The sequence below is a fragment of the Salvelinus namaycush genome, chromosome 8 (genome assembly GCF_016432855.1).
Source record: "Salvelinus namaycush isolate Seneca chromosome 8, SaNama_1.0, whole genome shotgun sequence".
Classification (NCBI taxonomy): Eukaryota; Metazoa; Chordata; class Actinopteri; order Salmoniformes; family Salmonidae; genus Salvelinus; species Salvelinus namaycush.
In genome coordinates this window covers 29,393,723-29,415,078 of record NC_052314.1, presented here as the reverse complement: position 1 = coordinate 29,415,078, position 21,356 = coordinate 29,393,723, and the positions used below count along the sequence as shown (strand labels likewise).

General features: G+C 41.7%; 1 protein-coding gene across 1 annotated transcript in view; it reads left to right on the top strand.

Annotated features, from left to right (window-relative positions):
* LOC120052093 (BMP/retinoic acid-inducible neural-specific protein 3-like) overlaps positions 1-20,760 on the top strand; it is a 94,058-nt gene extending 73,298 nt beyond the window's left edge. The window contains exon 7 of the mRNA XM_038998945.1: positions 19,644-20,760. Coding sequence (XP_038854873.1) covers positions 19,644-20,760 — 1,117 coding nt within the window. The remainder of the gene's footprint in view (positions 1-19,643) is intronic.
* The last annotated feature ends 596 nt before the right edge of the window (positions 20,761-21,356 follow it).

Here is a 21,356-nt window from a genome sequence, read left to right as displayed (position 1 = left end):
AGGAAGACGCAGAGTTACCTCTGCTGCAGAGGATAAGTTCATTAGAGTTAACTGCACCTCAGATTGCAGCCCAAATGAATGCTTCACAGAGTTCAAGTAACAGACACATCTCAACATCAACTGTTCAGAGGAGACTGCGTGAATCAGGCATTCATGGTCGATTGCTGCAAAGAAACCACTACTAAAGGACACAAATAATAATAAGAGACTTGCTAGGGCTAAGAAACACGAGCAATGGACATTAGATCCACAGATGATACAATCTCTATTGCACTCAACACTACCCTTTCCACCTGGACAAAAGGAACACCTATGTGAGAATGCTATTAATTGACTACAGCTCAGCGTTCAGCACCATAGTGCCCTCAAAGCTCATCAATAAGCTAAGGACAATGGGACTAAACACCTTCCTCCGCAACTGGATCCTGGACTTCCTGACGGGCCGCCCCCAGGTGGTAAGGGTAGGTAACATCACATCCGCCACGCTGATCCTCAACACAGTGGCCCCTCAGGGGTGTGTGCTCAGTCCCCTCCTGTACTCCCTGTTCACTCTTGACTGCACGGCCAGGCACGACTCTCAACACCATTAAGTTTGCTGATGACACAACAGTGGTAGGCCTGATCACCGACAACAACGAGACAGCCGATAGGGAGGTCAGAGACCTGGCCGTGTGGTGCCAGGACAACAACCTCTCCCTCAACGTGATCAAGACAAAGGAGATGATTGTGGAGTACAGGAAAAAAAGAACAGAGCACACCCCCATTCTCATCGACGGGGCTGCATTGGAGCAGGTTGAGAGCTTCAAGTTTCTTGGTGTCAACATCACCAACAAACTAACATGGTCCAAGCACACCAAGACAGTTGTGAAGAGGGCACGACAAAACCTATTGCCAGGAGACTGAAGAGCTTTGGCATGGGTCCTCAAATGCTTCTCCAGCTGCACCATTGAGAGCATCGTGACTGGTTGCATTACTGCCTGGTATGGCAACTGCTCGGCCTCCGACCACAAGGCACTACAGAGGTTAGTGCGAAAGGCCCAGTACATCACTGGGGCCAAGCTTCCTGCCATCCATGACCTCTATACCAGGCAGGGTGTCAGAGGAAGGCCCTAAAAGTTGTCAAAGACTCCAGCCACCCTGTTGTCTCTGCTACCGAATTGCAAGCGGTACTGGAACACCAAATCTAGGTCCAAGAGGCTTCTAAACAGCTTCTACCTCCAAGCCAAAAGACTCCTGAACATCTAATCGAATGGCTACCCAGACTATTTGCATTGCCCCCCCCCCCCCCTCTTTTACGCCGCTGCTACTCTGTTACCATCTATGCATAGTCACTTTAACTTTACCTACATGTACATATTACCTAACTAGCCAGTGCTCCCGCACATTGACTCTGTACCGGTACCCCCTGTATATAGTCTCGCTATTGTTATTTTAATGCTGCTCTTTAATTACTTGTTACTTTTATTTCTTATTCTTAGCTGGGGGGTTTTAAACTGCATTGTTGGTTAGGGGCTCGTAAGTAAGCATTTCACTGTAAGGAAAACACCAGTTGTATTCGGCGCATGCGACTAATACAATTTGATTTAGACTTCAAAATTCAAAAGGCACTCGCACATCTGAGCAATCCTTTTTGCAGGTGCATGGGAACAGTTGAACAAGATGAAGGAAAAAGTAAACCGCGCACTGCTCTTGATACTATCAAGAGCAGTGTGCGGTTTCCTTTTTCCTTTGATTTGATTTAGACTGAAATCTGTCCTATGGTCTGAGTCCAAATCTGAGATTTTTGGTTCCAACTGCCGTGTCTTTGTGAGACGCAGAGCAGTTGAACGAATTATTTCTGCATGTGTGGTTCCCACCGTGATGCATGGAGGATGAGGTGTGATGATATGGTGGTGCTTTGCTGGTGACACTGTTGGTGATTTATTTAGAATTCAAGTTACAGTTAACCAGAATGGCTACCACAGCATTCTGCAGCGATACGCCATCCCATCTGGTTTTAGCTTAGTGGGACTATCATTTGCTTTTCAACAGGACAATGACCCAACACCCCCCCAGGCTGTGTAAGGGCTATTTGACCAAGAAGGAGAGTAATGGAGTGCTGCATCAGATGGCCTGGCCTCCACAATCACCCGACCTCATCCCAATTGAGATGGTTTGGGATGACTTGGATTGCGGAGTGAAGGAAAAGCAGCCAACAAGTGCCCAGCATGTGAGAACTCCTTCAAGACTGTTGGAAAAGCATTCCAGATGAAGCTGGTTAAGAGAATAACAAGAGTGTGCAAAGCTGTCATCAAGGAAAAAACACTTTTGGTTACTACATGATTCCATATGTGTTATTTCATAGTTTTGATGTCTTCACTATTATTCTACAATGTAGAAAATAGTAAAGTAAAGAAAAACCCTTGAATGAGTATTTGTCCAAACCTTTGAAGTCTTTGCAAGCAAAAGGATCTTGCTTCCTGATCTGAAAATCGAAAACTATTCTTCTGTTGCTGATTCCACGTTGTTCACGTTCAACATTCAAAAGGATCAGTGTCAAATTAGATTAAACACAGAGCACAGTAGTTGTAAAATAATATATTCAACTTGTAAAAGAGCACAGATTGTACAGTATAAGCTACGTGTGTGTGTGTGTGTGTGTGTGTGTGTGTGTGTGTGTGTGTGTGTGTGTGTGTGTGTGTGTGTGTGTGTGTGTGTGTGTGTGTGTGTGTGTGTGTGTGTGTGTGTGTGTGTGTGTGTGTGTGTGTGTGTGAGAGAGAGAGTTAGTGTCCTAGGATCCCTGTAGCTGGTTCCTCCTCTCTGATTTCACATTTCCCCAGCACTCAGTGAGGTGGCTGACATATACACACACAGCGACCTGGGTTCAAATACTATTTCAGGTATTTCAATTACTTTTCAATAAATTTGAAAACAAGTATTAAGATGAGCTTTATTTGAAAGAAAACAATTTGTAAAGTATTGGTATGTATTTACAATTACTTCAAATACATATCGTTGGAAATATTTTAAAGGCAGTATTTTCAAATAAATATTTGGTATACACTACCATTCAAAAGTTTGGGGTCACTTAGAAATGTCCTTGTTTTTGAAAGAAAAGCACATTTTTGGTCCATTAAAATAACATCAAATTGATGAGAAATACAGTGTAGACATTGTTAATGTTGTAAATGACTATTGGAGCTGGAAACGTATGATTTGTAATGAAATATCTACATAGGCGTACAGAGGCCCATTTTCAGCAACCATCACTCCTGTGTTACAATGGCACGTTGTGTTAGCTAATCCAAGTTTATCATTTTAAAAGGCTAATTGATCATTATTTATTTTTTTAGCAATTTATGTTAGCACAGCTGAAAACTGTTGTCCTGAAAGAAGCAATAAAACTGGCCTTTAGACTAGTTGACTATCTGGAGCATCAGCATTTGTGGGTTCGATTACAGGCTCAAAATGGCCAGAAACATAACTTTCTTCTGAAACTCGTCAGTCTATTCTTGTTCTGAGAAATGAAGGCTATTCCATGCGAGAAATTGCCAAAAAACTGAAGATCTCGTACAACGCTGTGTACTACTCCCTTCACAGAACAGTGCAAAACTGTCTCTAACCAGAATAGAAAGAGGAGTGGGAGGCCCCAGTGCACAACTGATCAAGAAAACAAGTATATTTGTGTCTAGTTTGAGAAACAGACGCCTCACAAGTCCTCATCTGGAAGCTTCATTAAATTGTTTCCGCAAAACACCAGTCTCAATGTCAACAGTGAAGAGGCGACTCCGGGATACCGGCCTTCTAAGCAGAGTTCCTCTGTCCAGTGTCTGTGTTCTTTGGCCCATCTAAATCTTTTCTTTTTATTGATCAGTCTGAGATGGCTTTTTCTTTGTAACTCTGCCTAGAAGGCCAGCATCCCGGATTCGCCTCTTCACTGTTGACGTAAGAAAGAGACAAGTTTTGTTAACGTGGGGGGAAGTGGTGACTGGCTTTCAAAAGTTGGTGCTGTACAACGTGACCGGTCGGGAGTAGGCTACTAAGTGACTGCGAGTGAAGAGCAAAATAATCCTAACATTGATTTATCAAGACCAGTCCCCTTAGTCTTGACAAGCAGCATGAAACTGTGCTGAAATAGTTGACCACACGTGGGTAGGCTATTGCTTCAAATCCTATTATAACAATTGGATGACTTTGGGTGTTCCAGTAAGCAACACTTTTTTGCTTTCATTAGCCTACTTTATTCTTAAAAGAACTCCCGCACAGAGAAGAGAAAGGAGCCTTAAATAATTAAACAATAAAGCGATTGAATTCACAAAAGCATTTGACAGTTTTTAATATTGGCCATCAACCAAAAACACTGTACCATGGTTAAAAAAAAAGATGTATATGTTTATTAGGCTACTGTGCAGTCTGACAAGTACACATAGCCTACAGTACATACTGTAGTGAACATGGGAAAGTGCCTAATTCTTTACCTAAGGGAGAGCAGGCCATGTCTAGACTTTCTCGGTGACCTCATTAACTCTGTCTTTAATGCTTTTTCGGGTTGCATCAGTCATGGACAGAAACTTCTGAGACACAGTTTTAATGATGAACACCCGGAGGTTCACTGGTAAGCCACATTTGCCTCAGTGTCCATTCGTTGTATCTCTCTTTGTTTACACATCCTTGGAACAGCATAACGGTCTAGACAGCATTTGCTGTGCCTGGTGAGCAGTTCATTAAGTTCTGTTGTCAGAAGAGCAATGGAAATGTTAGGGTGAACTGACTAGTCTCAACACTAGTAAGACTCTTGTTGCCTACGGTAGACCTACAGTATATCTAAAATTATTTTTTAATCTCTACATGTAGGTCTCCTGATTTTAAACCCGATCAAACTTCTTTGGCATCAACTGAAAACATTAATCTGTAACTCTGCCAAGCCTACAAGCAAAGATGAACTGGTGAAGGCCATCAAGATGTTTTTACTTGAGAAATTGACGATACAATAATGCAAATATATTGATTATCTCCGCAAGGTTTTACCCGTGGTCATTGAGCTGGGGGGAAGTGCAACTAAAATGTAGTTGAAATAAACACAATAGATTGCAAGTTTGGGGGATTTTCACACCTACAGTAGCCGGGCTATTGAATTATAATTTTGAAAATAAATCAATGTATGAAGAGTCTATTGTCCTGCTAATAGCCCATCCTGTAAACATTGTTTGCATGATGTGCTACACCTGCTACAGTACACTTGTGAAAAAAAAGTGTTTGTAAACATGTTTTCAAAATGCCTCCAGCTGTCCATCAGTACTGTAAATAAAAACACAGCATCTAAAACAAAAATGCACATAATGCTTGTTTACTTTCTTCATTGTCACAAATAACTGAACACACAACATGAGCAGATCATTTTTCGTTACGGCAAATCTGGTATGTGAGAATATCTAAGGGGCTTTTATATAATAATGCAGGGTTAATTATAATAATAATCGTTGGATAACAGATCGGCTCTCGGAACTCATTAAGAGGCGGCTTCTATCTTCAATATAATAATTCATTCAGAAGGTTAACCCTCCTGCTGTGTTCTGGTCGAATTGGCCGATTTACAAGTTCTCTCTGAAAAATGTAGTTAATTTAATCGGATTGTCATAATGTTCCATGACTTTGTCCACATAGGGCATCTGAACACACAAAATACATTTTGATGATTTTCATAAAATTGTGGGTGTTTTATTTAACTTTTGTGGTGTTCCCGGTCAAAAATGACCTGTCATTAGAAATTAATGGGTGAGACTACAATTAGTGTATAAAATTGAGTTCAGGTACATGCCCAGTCATCGGATGGACACACTTGATCTCCCAGACCCCCACATGCATGTTTGAGCACACTCACTCCCCTTCTTGGCTTCATGGCAACCCCCACGGGAACCTTTCCCCAATAGAATCCTTCCCCCACGGGAACCACACCTGTTGGCATCCCCTCCCAGACCCTCACATGCATGCGTGTTTGAGCACAAACACACACACCTCACTCCCCTTCTTGGCTTCCATGGCAACTCCCACAGGAACCTTTCCCCACTATAATCTTTCCCCCATGGGAACCACACTTGTTGGCATTCTCACAAACAATCGTAACATTGTTTCAATAATATATAGAACTTTTGTCGCAGCTCTGGTATATAAAGCTTTTTTGAGGCCTTGTTCACAATTAATTCTATGGCAGCACAATAACCAAACAATATACTGTATGTGAGGCTCTTGATCATATCTTTGATCATGACATTGGTGAAGAGAGAGGCCAGGAACCTGACAGTGAAGATGCGTTAGAGGAGGAAGTGTCAGAAGTTGAAGACAACACAGAATATGATCCAGACCAAGAGACAACCGATGTGGAACAATCCAGTGATGAGTAAGAGGGCCCTGCTGAGGTTGTTGTTACATTCCGGTCAAAGAATGGTAATTTGTCCTGGTCTTCATCCCCACCTGAGAAAAGAGGTCGGATGTCGGCTGAAAATGTGATCAGGGTGACCCCAGGGCCAACGAGATACACCATATCCCGGGTTGATGACACAAAATCTTGTCAATATATATTTTTTAAAGTCATTGTTAAACTTTGACACAAAGTAGTCTGTGATAAATAGCACAATATGTTTCATCTGAGTATTTGTTATAGTCCATACATTGTGCTTTTGTTACTCAAAACGAGTTGTATGAGCTCAGGTCAATGAGGCCTACAGCCCATAAATAGCAAATAGAAGTTCAAAACTTGTAATGTTCAAAAGAACTTAAGTTGATAATATCTAAAACAAAGATAAAAAAAAAAGATTTTAAAGATTTTAAAAAATAATATCACTTCCGGGTTAGATTTTCTCAGGTTTTCGCCTGCAGAATCAGTTTTGTTATACACACAGACAATATTTTGACAGTTCTGGAAACTTTGGAGTGTTTTCTATCCTAATCTGTAAATTATATGCATATTCTACGATCTGGACCTGAGAAATAATCTGTTTACCTTGGGAACGTTATTTAAAAAAATATTTATATAATCTGACCCCTAGCGTCAAGAGGTTAATAAAATATATTTTATTCCTTAAGTAAACAAAATACAATTAACAATGATGTGTGTAGTCAGTAATTAGTAGTGTAAGTGAGTGTTTGCGTGCATAAATGTGATAATGAGGGGTGTTGAAAGGTGCCAAAGTAAACAACCAAAACGGCCACAAAAATGCCTCAACCAAAATCTATCAGTGTCTTTATGGAGAGAGTCTCCCGAATGGGGAAGAGGTGTATTTATCCCGGGACACACCCGACTCCAGGTGTGTTCCAATTCGCCGACGACCCTCCCAGCTCCGTCCACCAACATCCTATTAAGGAAAACAAGAGCAAAGAGAAAGTTGGCAGACAGAGTGGGAGGGTCGTCACTCCCACCCCCCCCCCTCATAAAACCGGGGACCAACAAGGACCCCGGAACACCATACCAGTCACACAAACAAAATACTACCCTGGATCCGAATAGAAGACCCCCCCCCTGCATCTCAAATGACCCAGCCTGCATCCCAAATCCATGAGGGGGGGTACGTGTTCACACTTCCACTTGCCCCAGCCAACCTCATCCTCCCCAGACCTCAGCAACCTTTGCACACAGGAAGCAACCTTTAAGAGGAAAGAAGAAAACGAGACCAGAAGGGAACAGACAGGAGCGATAGAACAGGACAATACCAAACAAAATAACTGGTCAGTCACGTGGACATTCAGGAACAGGGTGCACGAGAGCACGTCAGCAACAACATTATTAGTCCCATCCGGTTTACTGACCAAGATACATGGAGAAGCCCAACTGGAGAAAGGAGGCTCTGCTCTATCACTCTTCAGCATGTACCTGACCTCAACATACAGACAACGCAGTTTCTCTGAAGAAACTATATAGAACCGCTGACGAATTGGGTCAGCATCTCCAACGTCAATATCATGTTCTATTACGTTTGTACATGTAGGTGTATCAGCAAACACATTTGGAAATCTCAGAATCAGGCCGACCCTCAAAAGGTAGATGAGTGAGAAGGCTGTCTGAAATATCCAGTGTCTCTGAATTTTTCAATCTACCCTGCAGTATGCAATCGTCGGGACCAGGAACATAGTCCTCTCCATGCACGGACCTAGCATGACAAGGTCCCTGCGAAATAACGGTATCGGCCAAAAGAACAGGTTTACCGTCCTCTGTAGACTCCCCCTGTTCGACCTCAGAGGAACGTGCATAATAGGGTTTTAACAGATTTACATGGCACAGTTGGTGTGCTTTTTGCCGTTCTGGAGTGGCAACTAGATAGTTTTGCTTAGTGCACTGGCACACAACCGTATATGGACCTTGAAACTTGGCTTGAAAAGGAGAACCAACAATTGGCAGCAGAGCAAGAACCTGGTCACCTGGACTAAAGTGACGAGGCTCAGTTCGCCGATCAAATATGCCCTTCATCCTTTCCTGTGAAGATAGCTTCTCTTTAGCCATTTCCCCAGTGGCGTACAGGCATCACCAGAAATCACACACATCAGATAACAGGGACTGAGGGGGCTCGGGAGACTTCCAGTCATCCTGGAGAACAGATAGAAGTCCACACACCCTATGTCCAAACACAAGGTAATTTGGACTGAAACCCGTGCCCTCCTGTGAAACCTCCCTAGCGGCTAACAGTAACCAAGGCAACCCCTCCTCCCAATCCTTATCTCTAGACAAATTGTGTTTAATATGGAGCTGTTGGAGAACCTGACCAAACAGATTAGAGGTGAAATTAGATCCTTGATCACTCTGAATGACCTTAGGGACTCCAAACAGTGAGATCAACTGAGTCAAAGCTTTTAGCACAGACTTAGTGGTGATAGACCGGAGAGGATAGGCAGCAAGAAACCTAGTGGTCTGACATCAGTGAACAGGTAACTAATACCCTGTTTAGAACGAGGCAGAGGACCAACACAGTCAATAATCAGATACTCAAAAGGTTGGCTGAGTACAGGAATAGGAAACAGTGGTACCGGCTTAATAGCTTGATTAGGTTTACCAGTTAATTGACAGGTGTGACACGTTTTAATGAACTCAGAAACATCCCTCTTTAACCTAGGCCAAAAAATGTCTTAATATGCGATTGTAGGTTTTCCTCACACCCATATGTCCAGCAACGTTCTTATGGGAAGTTGTCAACACCAACTCATTGGTGCGCATTTGGAAAAATGATGCGCACTGCTGCAGAGGATAAGTTACCAGCCTCAGAAATTGCAGCCCAAATATATGCTTCACAGAGTTCAAGTAACAAATACACTTAACATCAACTGTTCAGAGGAGACTGTGTGAATCAGGCCTTCATAGTCGAATTGCTGCAAAGAAACCACCAATAATAAGAAGAGACTTGCTTAGGCCAAGAAACACAAGCAATGGACATTAGACTGGTGGAAATCTGTCCTTTGGTCTGATGAGTCCAAATTTGAGATGTTTAGACATCCTGGAAAAAATGTATTGGGGCAGAGATACCAGAAGACATGTGGCAATATTTCAAGATTTAGGATGTAAAAAATGAACCCAGAATTGGACCCTATATCTATTAGGTGCTATTGGGCTCCCGCTATGACATCATATGTTTTGGGATTGTCCATCTTTATCCCCTTTTTTGTTCCCCATTTTCAAAACTTTATGCAGCGTCTGCGTTCGACCAATTGACTACAACCCATACACCGTCATATTTGGAATAACCCCAGGGAACAATGTCACAACTAATCTATCAGACACGATAGTATTCACATTCACATCTCTGTTAGCCCGCTGACTCATCCTTTTTTAATAGAAATCTGCTTCCCCAACCTCCCATTCACAATGGGTGAGAGACGTTTTATCTCTCCTTAAATTAGAGAAAATTAGGTTCACCACCCAAGGCACTACTGAAAAAAGTAAAAGGTGTGGCAGCCTTTCACATCACATGTAATGAGATCCACATCTCTGGCTATTGAGTGACTAGATATTCAAGGTCAGGCACCTACAGGTGTAGGACTACACACAAACTATGAGTGAATAACATAAATAAACTCTCTACACAGTTATTTGTGAGCTTGAGGATGTGGACAAAAAAGTATGATTGTGTATATACTGTATCATGTATAATATGTATGACTAGTTGTATATTATGTATTGCCTGTAGTGGGGTCTTTTATGGTTCTAAATCCATCAGTCTAAACTAACTATTAGTATTATTATGTTTTTTATTAATTTATTATTTTCTATATTTACAATAAGTGCAATGACACAAGGATTTTAACTGGGGGAAATTATGAAATCGCAAAGGACCAAGATTAATTTAAGGTCATCCCACCCTCCAGAGTAGGAGAGGTGTGTATTATTTGTAATTAAAAAAAATAAAGGACAATTGTTCAATATGTGAAAAATCTGTCGATGTGCCCTTGAGCAAGGCACTTAAGCCTAATTGCTCCTGAAAGTCTGGATAAGATTGTATGCTAAGTGACGTGAAAGTAAAACATCCAGGCTATCTAAGAAATCCACTTGAGTATCCCATTTGTGCCTGAATACACTCTGGTGTATTGTGAATGTCCCAGTCGGAAAATTGCTGCCTCATGTCCCCATGTTCATGTTCAGACGTACACACTGTTAATAGGTGAGGGGAGATAAATTATGTACAGTACTCTGCATATTGCTTTGACAGTTCTGCACTGGTGTTTTCTGTTTCTTATGTTCAAAATAGTTCAAAGGCAATCAATCAGAACATTGGATAGCTGCTCCAATTTCACCAACCCGCTTTGTCGGGTAAAACTGCTGTGCTTGTGTTTTTTTCTCTTCATTTTCTTCTAAATGTGTTTTAGAAATGGTTTCACTTGGCAAAATCAGCACGTATTTCTTCGTTAACAATCATAGAGAACTGATTAATAAATAGGAAACTATTTCATACATTAGATATACTGTGAAAGCCTTTATTTTAATGGTGTGTCCTGTTTACTTGTCCTAGTTTATGGAGAATGTATTTTCTTCATACATGAAGAGAAAACGGTAGTTAGATTGATACTCTATAAATAAATAAAAGGGTCGTGGCATGGCCATTTGATTCTCATAAGCTGTGCAAATACTGCCACAGAAAACTAGGTCTCCTAGTACTACTGCTATTGTGGCTGTAACACAGAAGGGATCTTGTTCAAGTCTGACAGATTTGTCTGAATGGGTTTCAGTATAACAATTCAAGCTGCTTCCTGCCCCTTCCATTTCCATTCTAGGTTTTCTTCTCAACCTATTGTTGTTTCCCCCCTATTGTTTCATGGAGGCAATTTATAAAGTAAATCCAGTTAGTCACAGAGAATTGTGTGACAGAGCAGAGACAAAGTAGCATCCCCGGTCTCGGGCATTAGGTGTTTGTGTAAAGCGCTAACAGACCGACAGCTACATGTAACACCTCTTCAGTTGCCACCCACCTCCTCTCTCACCTCATCTCTCTTGGCAACACTACCCATGTGGGTGACAACACCAGGCCCAGTAGAAAACCCCCCGAATCGAATAAAAATAAAACATTTTTCTTCGATAGAAATGTTTCTGCAGCTATAATTTCATTTGATTAGCGTACACGGCAAAATGTCTTATGGCATCTATAATAGGGTATTCATATCAAATCAAATTGATTTATATAGCCCTTCTTACATCAGCTGATATATCAAAGTGCTGTACAGAAACCCAGCCTAAAACCTCAAACAGCAAGCAATGCAGGTGTAGAAGCACGGTGGCTAGGAAAAACTCCCTAGAAAGGCCAAAACCTAGGAAGAAACCTAGAGAGGAACCAGGCTATGAGGGGTGGCCAGTCCTCTTCTGGCTGTGCCGGGTGGAGATTATAACAGAACATGGCCAAGCTGTTCAAATGTTCATAAATGTCCAGCATGGTCAAATAATAGTCATCACAGTGAACAGGTCAGAGTTCTATAGCCGCAGGCAAAACAGTTGAACATGGAGCAGCAGCACGGCCAGGTGGACTGGGAACAACAAGTAGTCATCATGCCAGGTAGTCATGAGGCATGGTCCTAGGCCTCAGGTCCTCCGAGAGAAAGAAAGAAAGAGAATTAGAGAGAGCATACTTTAGTTCACACAGGACACCGGATAATACAGGAGAAATACTCCCGATATAACAGACTGACCCTTGCCCCCGACACATAAACTACTGCAGCATAAAAACCGGAGGCTGATACAGGAGGTCAGGAGACACTGTGGCCCCATCCGATGATACCCCCGGACAGGGCCAAACTGGCAGGATATAACCCCACCCACTTTGACAAATCACAGCCCCCACACCACTAGAGGGATATCTCCAACCACCAACGTACCATCCTGAGACAAGGCCGAGTATAGCCCACAAAGATCTCCGCCACGGCACAACCCAAGGGAGGGCGCCAACCCAGACAGGAAGACCTTGTCAGTGACTCAACCCACTCAAGTGACGCACCCCTCCTAGGGACGGCATTGAAGAGCACCAGTAAGCCAGTGATTCAGCCTCTGAATAGGGTTAGAGGCGGAGAATCCCAGTGGAGAGAGGGGAACTGGCCAGGCAGAGACAGCAAGGGCGGTTCGTTGCTCCAGTGCCTTTCTGTTGACCTTCACACTCCTGGGCCAGACTACACTCAATCATAGGACCTACTGATGAGATGAGTCTTCAATAAAGACTTAAAGGTTGAGACCGAGTCTGCGTCTCTCACATGGGTAGGCAGACCATTCCATAAAAATGGAGCTCTATAGGAGAAAGCCCTGCCTCCAGCTGTTTGGTTAGAAATTCTAGGGACAATTAGGAGGCCTGCGACCGTAGTGTACGTGTAGGTATGTACGGCAGGACCAAATCGGAAAGATAGGTAGGAGCAATCCCATGTAATGCTTTGTAGGTTAGCAGTAAAACCTTGAAATCAGCCCTTGCCTTAACAGGATGCCAGTGTAGGGAGGCTAGCACTGGAGTAATATGATCAAATTGTTTGGTTCTAGTCAGGATTCTAGCAGCCATATTTAGCACTAACTGAAATGTATTTAGTGCTTTACCCGGGTAGCCGGAAAGTAGAGCATTGCAGTAGTCTAACCTAGAAGTAACAAAAGCATGGATACATTTTTTCTACATCATTTTTGGACAGAAGATTTTTGATTTTTGCAATGTTACGTAAATGAAAAAAATCTGTCCTTGAAACAGTCTTGATATGTTCGTCAAAAGAGAGATCAGGGTCCAGAGTAATGCCGAGGTCCTTCACAGTTTTATTTGAGACGACTGTACAACCATCAAGATTAATTGTCAGATTCAACAGAAGATCTCTTTGTTTCTTGGGACCTAGAACAAGCATCTCTGTTTTGTCCGAGTTTAAAAGTAGAACGTTTGCAGCCATCCACTTCGTTATGTCTGAAACACAGGCTTCCAGCGAGGGCAATTTTGGGGCTTAACCATGTTTCATTGAAATGTACAGCTGTGTGTCATCTGCATAGCAGTGAAAGTTAACATTATGTTTTCGAATGACATCCACAAGAGGTAAAATATATATAGTGAAAACAATAGTGGTCCTAAAACGGAACCTTGAGGAACACCGAAATTTACAGTTGATTTGTCAGAGGAGAAACCATTCGCAGAGACAAACTGATATCTTTCCGACAGATAAGATCTAAACCAGGCCAGAACTTGTCCGTGTAGACCAATTTGGGTTTCCAATCTCTCCAAAAGAATGTGGTGATCGATGGTATCAAAAGCAGCACTAAGGTCTAGGAGCACGAGGACAGATGCAGAGCCTCGGGTTTGACGCAATGAATAGGTAATTTACCACCTTTACAAGTACAGTCTCAGTGCTATGATGGGGTCTAAAAGCAGACTGAAGTTTTTTGTATACATTGTTTGTCTTCAGGAAGGCAGTGAGTTGCTGCGCAACAGCTTTGTCAAAATGTTTTGATTGGAATGGGAGATTCGATATAGGCCGATAGTTTTTTTATATTTTGAGTCAAGGTTTGGCTTTTTCAAGAGAGGCTTTATTACTGCCACTTTTAATGAGTTTGGTACACATCCGGTGGATAGAGAGCTGTTTATTATGTTCAACATAGGAGGGCCAAGCACAGGAAGCAGCTCTTTCAGAAGTTTAGTTGGAATAGGGTCCAGTATTCAGCTTGAAGGTTTAGAGTCCATGATTATTTTCATCATTGTGTCAAGAGATATAGTACTACAACACTTGAGTGTCTCCCTTGATCCTAGGTTCTGGCAGAATTGTGCAGACTCAGGACAACTGAGCTTTACAGGAATATGCAGATTTAAAGAGGAGTCCGTAATTTGCTTTCTAATGATCATGATATTTTATTCAAAGAAGTTCATGAACTTATTACTGCTGAAGTGAAAGCCATCCTCTCTTGGGGAATGCTGCTTTTTAGTTAGCTTTGCGACAGTATAAAAAAGAAATGTCGGATTGTTCTTATTTTCCTCAATTAACTTCTTCTGGCTGCAAGCCCGACGTCGGTACACTTATGACAACAGCCAGCTCAAGTGCAGGGCGCGAAATTCAAAATATATATTTTTTTAAATATTTAACTTTCACACATTAACAAGTCCAATACAGCATATGAAAGGTACACATCTTGTGAATCCAGCCAACATGTCCGATTTTTTTAAATGTTTTACAGCGAAAACACCACGTATATTTATGTTAGCTCACCACCAAATACAAAAAAGGACAGACATTTTTCACAGCACAGGTAGCATGCACAAAGCCAACCTAACTAACCAAGAACCAACCAAACTAACCAACAAACAACTTCATCAGATGACAGTCTTATAACATGTTATTCAATAAATCTATGTTTTGTTCGAAAAATTTGCATATTTCAGGTATAAATCATAGTTTACATTGCAGCTACAATCAGAAATTGCACCGAAAGCAGACAGAATAATTACAGACACCAACGCCAAATAACTAAATACTCATCATAAAACATTTCTGAAAAATACATGGTGTACAGCAGATGAAAGACAGGCATCTTGTGATTCCAGACAATATTTCCGATTTATCAAGTGTTTTACAGCGAAAACACAATATAGCGTTATATTAGCTTACCACAATAGCCAAAAACACAAGCAATTTCCCAGTAGCAAAAGTAAGCGATCGTAACAAACAAGCAAAAGATATATAATTTTTGACTAACCTCGATTTTCTTCCTCAGATGACAGTCCTATAACATCAGGTTATACATACACTTATGTTTTGTTCGAAAATGTGCATATTTAGAGCTGAAATCAATGGTTATACATTCTGCTAACTTAGCTACTTTTTCCCACAACGCCCGGATTTTTTTCGGACACTTTTTCTGACACACATATTCTGACCAAATAGCTATTCATAAACATAACTAAAACATACATGTTGTATAGGAAATTATAGATCCATTAGTTCTTAATGAAATCGCAGTGTTAGAATTCTAAAAAATGACTTCATTACGATATGCAGTTTACGTTATGGCGAGAGCGTGCCCAAAACCTGGCCGCAAACTAATAGTTCACATGTACGACAGATATATGAAATAACATCATAAAATGGGTCCTACTTTTGCTGATCTTCCATCAGAATGTTGTACAAGGGGTCCTTTGTCCAGAACAATCGTTGTTCGGTTTTAGAACGGCCTTTTTCCCTCTCGATTTAGCAAGCACACTTGCCAAGTGGCGCGAATCTCTCCATCGTCAACAAACTCAGAGAACGGAACACGGCAAAACTCCCGAAAAAATTTCAATAATCTGATTAAACTATATTGAAAAAACATACTTTACGATGATATTGTCACATGTATCAAATAAAATCAAAGCCGGAGATATTAGTCGTCCATAACGACAGCTTATCAAAAGGCAAATCCAGGTCCCTTCTCGCGCTCTCCAGAAAACAGGAAACTGGTGACACGTCATGCCAAGAGCTATTATTCGACCCCAGATCAAGTTACACACTCAATTTCTTCTCTCACTGCTTGTCGACATCTAGTGGAAGACGTATGAAGGGCATCTAAACTAATAAATATCAAGGACTTTAATAGGCAGGCCCTAGAACAGTGCATCGATTTCAGATTTTCCACTTCCTGTCAGGAAGTTTGCTGCAAAAGGAGTTCTGTTTTACTCACAGATATAATTCAAACGGTTTTAGAAACTAGAGAGTGTTTTCTATCCAATAGTAATAATAATATGCATATTGTACGAGCAAGAATTGAGTAGGAGGCCGTTTAAATTGGGCACGATTTTCCCCCAAAGTGAAAACAGCGCCCTCTGTCCTCAACAGGTTTTAAACAGCTTGGAAAATTCCAGAAAATTATGTCATGGCTTTAGGAGCTTCTGATAGGCTATTTGACATCATTTGAGTCAATTGGAGGTGTACCTGTGGATGTATTTCAAGGCCTACCTTCAAACTCAGTGCCTCTTTGCTTGACATCATAAGAAAATCTAAAGATATCAGCCAATATCTCAGAAAGAAAATGGTAGACCTCCACAAGTCTGGTTAATTCTTGGGAGCAATTTCCAAATGCCTGGAGGTACCACGTTCATCTGTACAAACAATAGTACGCAAGTATAAACACCTTGGGACCACGCAGCTGTCAAACCGCTCAGGAAGGAGATGCGTTCTGTCTCCTAGAGATGAACGTACTTTGGTGCGAAAAGTGCAAATTAATCCCAGAACAACAGCAAATGACCTTCTGAAGATACTGGAGGAAACGGGTACAAAAGTATCTATATCCACAGTAAAACGAGTCCTATATCGACATAAGCTGAAAGGCCACTCAGCAAGGAAGAAGCCACTGCTCCAAAACCACCATAAAAAAGCCAGACTACGGTTTGCAACTGCACATGGGGACAAAGATCGTACTTTTTGGAGAAATGTCCTCTGGTCTGATGAAACAAAAATAGAACTGATTGGCCATAATGACCATCGTTATGTTAGGAGGAAAAAGGGGGAGGCTTGCAAGCCGGAGAACACCATCCCAACTGTGAAAAAAGGGGGTGGCAGCATCATGTTGTGGGGTGCTTTGCTACGGGAGGGACTGGTGCACTTCACAAAATAGATGGCATCATGAGACAAGGAAAATTATGTGGATATATTGAAGCAACATCTCAAGACATCAGTCAGGAAGTTAAAGCTTGGTCGCAAATGGGTCTTCCAAGTGGACAATGACCCCAAGCATACTTCCAAAGTTGTGGCAAAATGGCTTAAGGACAACAAAGTCAAGGTATTGGAGTGGCCATCACAAAGCCCTGACCTCAATCCTATAGACAATTTGTGGGCGGAACTGAAAAAGCGTGTGCGAGCAAGGAGGCCTACAAACCTGACTCAGTTACACCAGCTCTGTCAGGTGAATTTTGACCCATTCCTCCTAACTTATTGTGGGAAGCTTGTGGAAGGCTACCTGAAACGTTTGACCCAAGTTAAACAATTTAAAGGCAATGCTACCAAATACTAATTGAGTGTATGTAAACTTTTGACCCACTTGGAATGTGATGAAAGGAATAAAAGCTGAAATAAAGAATTCTCTCTACTATTATTCTGACATTTCACATTCTTAAAATAAAGTGGTGATCCTATCTGACCTAAGACAGGGAATTTTCAGGAATTGTGAAAACTGAGTTTAAATGTATTTGGCTAAGGTGTATGTAAACTTCCGACTTGAACTGTATATATAACATCACTAAAATCTGATACCGCCAGTAATGTACATCGTACCAGCTCCTTCCTGGCCTCCAAAGAAAAACAAGCCTCATGCCGGTAATAAAAACCTATTCTCAGCTTGAGCTTCCTTATCAAGTTCTCCACATAAACAATGAAGCTCAGCTTGTCATCAACCCACACACCCAATTATTTTTACACTTTGACTTGCTCTAAAATATGTCCAGCCAATGTAGCAATGACATTAGTAACATGACTGGTTTTTGAAAATACCATGCATTTTGTTTTACCCAAATTCAGAACCAGCTTCAAATCATACAGATTCTGTTGTATGATGTTAAATGCTCTTTGGGCATTTTCAAAAGCTAAAGATAAACTACTAACACTTGAATAGAGAACAATATAATCTGCATAAAAATGAACATCCGCTGTTTCAATATGATCTCCAATGTGGTTGATATACAAAATTAATAACAGTGGGCCCAAAATAGAACCTTGCGGAACACCTGAGCACACCTCTATGTACTCAGATTTACAACCATCCACCATTACACATTGTGTACGATTTGTCAGGTAATTTATAAACCAATCTAGAACATGACCAGTAATTCCACAACATTTTATAATTTGCACTAACACAGCATGGTCCACGGTGTCAAATGCCTTTGACAATCAATAAAGACAGACACACAATGTAACTTCTTGTCAAGAGCACAGTGGATGTCATTTAAAACATTCAATGTTGCTGAAACAGTGCTGTGGACAGACCTAAAGCCTGATTGCATTCAATTTAAGATGTTGTTTTCAGCTGCCTACTAACTAAGGACTCTAGTACCTTTGACAGTACTAACAATTTTGATAAGGGTCAATTACGAAGGATCTCCACCTTTCAGGAGAGGCAGTACAAAAGCAGATGCCAAAACTTGGGGATTTCCTTAACATCAAGTGTAAGGTTAAAAATACATGTTAAGGGGGAGCAATGATGTCTGCAGCTAGGTGTAGGAAACGGGGGTCTAGATCATCAGGGCCAGGGGATTTTTTTTTCTATCAATTTCTTTCAGGCCTTTACGCACTTCTGAAACAGAGAAGGATGAAAAGGAGAACCTTAGCAAAGGAGTGCTAGGTAATACGGGGCTCAGTTATACCTTTGACCTTTTCAAATAAACTGCCTGCATCTAGAAAATGCTGATTTAAGGTTTTCAGAATGGAGGTTCTCTCAGTTACAATCTCTGTGTCTACCAACAATTGTTTGGGAAGCTTTGTATCTTTTTGCACTACAAACTTTTCACTACTTGCCAAAATGTGGATGGATTATTGAAATTATCCAAAGTAGATTTCAGGTCTGCTTTCAATTTTCAGATCATAGCTACAACCATATTTCGAAGACGTTGAAAAGCCATCCAATCATCTGCTGAACCAGACCCTCTTGCTTTAGCCCACATTGCATTTCATTCCCTTATGATTTTACCAAGTTCCTCAGTAAACCAAGGGTTCTCTCTGCCCTTAATCCTGCATTTTTTTAAAGGGGCATGACTATTGCATATGTAGAAAATAGTAAAAATAAAGAAAAACCATTGAATGAGTATGTGTGTCCAAACTTTTGACTGGTACTGTACCTACGTAGATACTGCATTTATCATTGTTTTATGTCTCATGTGGGGTTGGGAAAATACTGTGACACCCTGCTTGCGTACATATGAAGTTAACACTCTTTGACAACCCACTGACATGGCCAGACATAAATACTGCAGGGGGATAATTTATATATTGTTATTTCTTCAGGAAAATACAGCTATAGGATGACATGAACCTATGGGAGATGAAACTATTTATTGGGTAATATGTGGTTATTCTAGTGAACCTGATATCATAGTGGAGATAGTATTCCCAGAACTGCAAAGTGCACTATACAGTGTATGGCCATACTAAGTGCATTTCCCCAAAAATAAAATAATAATATACTGTCTGGAAGGTGATCTGTATTTGTGTTTGAGTGTGTTTTGCAGGTCCTTCAGCTACTGGCTGAACTACATCCTGTCCATCATGTACTGCAGTGAGAACAACTACATAGGTTCCTACCTGGAGGAGACAAGGAGCTGCTCTTGCCCCTACGACCATCCATCCTGCCAGGGTGTCATCCCTTGCACTGTGGGCGATGGCTCTTTCTGCGCCTCCTGCTCCTATGACAACCGCTCCCGCTGTGCCAGCTGCAACCCCGGGTACATGCTCAGCCAGGGGGTCTGCCGCAATGAGGTCCCAGACTCCACGGACCACTACATCGGCTTCGAGACGGACCTGCAGGACCTGGAGCTGAGATACCTGCTGCAGAAGAAAGACAGCCGTATTAGCATCCATGGGATCTTCGTCAGCAACGACGTCCGACTCAACAACTGGTTTGACCCGTCGTGGAGGAAGAGGATGCTGTTGACACTGAAGAGCAACAAGTACAAGTCCAATCACGTCCACATGCTACTGGGGATGACCCTGCAGATCTGCCTAACTAGGAACAGCTCCCTGGAACCAGTGCTGTCTGTCTACATCAACCCCTTCGGGGGAAGTCACTCTGAGAGCTGGAGCATGCCCATAGACCAGAACAGCTATCCTGATTGGGAGAGGACTAAACTAAACATTCCCCTGGACTGTTACAACTGGACATTGACTTTGGGTAACAAGTGGAAAACTTTTTTTGAGACTGTCCACTTCTACCTGCGGAGCAGGATCAGGGCTCCGTTGCCCCAAGGGAACGGCTCGGTGTACTACGAACCTTTCGAGTTTCTGGAGCCCGGTAAGAACCTGGGCTACATGAAAATAAATAGCATCCAGGTGTTCGGCTATAGTATGCATTTTGACCCGGAAGCAATCCAGGACCTGATTCTGCAGCTGGACTACCCGTACACTCAGGGATCGCAGGACTCAGCCCTGCTGCAGCTGCTGGAGATCAGGGACCGGGTCAACAGACTGTCCCCTCCCGGACCTCAGCTCCTGGACCTGTTCTCCTGTCTCCTGCGCCACCGCCTCAAATTATCCACCACAGATGTTGTCCGAATACAGGCAGCGTTGCAGGCTTTCTCTGCCAAACAGCCGAACTCCATGGAATACGAAACAACCAAATTATGTAGCTAATAAGGTGCCAGTGTCCAGATACAAAGATGCTTGTGCTGCTATCACACTGACCTGATTACAGTTAAGAGCAATTTTGGAAGGCACTGAGGGACATTTTGGTTATGATCTCAAGAGATATGCATTTGGATTAATGTAAAATTATACGTTTCTGGAAATGTGTAGTGTCATAGACACACAAGGGGGCTTCACCATGTTCACTTTGCCTTTTTACATAATAACAATAAAACTCAGACTTTCTGACCATTATCAATATCAAAAGATTTATCATCACTGATATGTTGCCCATGTGCTGAAATCCGTAAATTGCACAGATCTCAATAATCACTTACAATGTGATGCTTTTGCTGATAATGAAGTGTTATCTCGACAGTGTGTTTGGTTTGACACCAGTATGGCTTTAGGTCCTTCACTTTGTTATTAAACATACACCATGTTTTTATACTCACACTCTTCAGTTTAATCCTACCCCACCCCATGTTCAGAGCTACATGAATCACTATGGAAATCAACTGTTCCTTGTTTTACATTTTTTTCATATATTTAAACAGTACTTCAGACGTACAGAAATAAAACACCATAAATGCAATGGCTAGTAT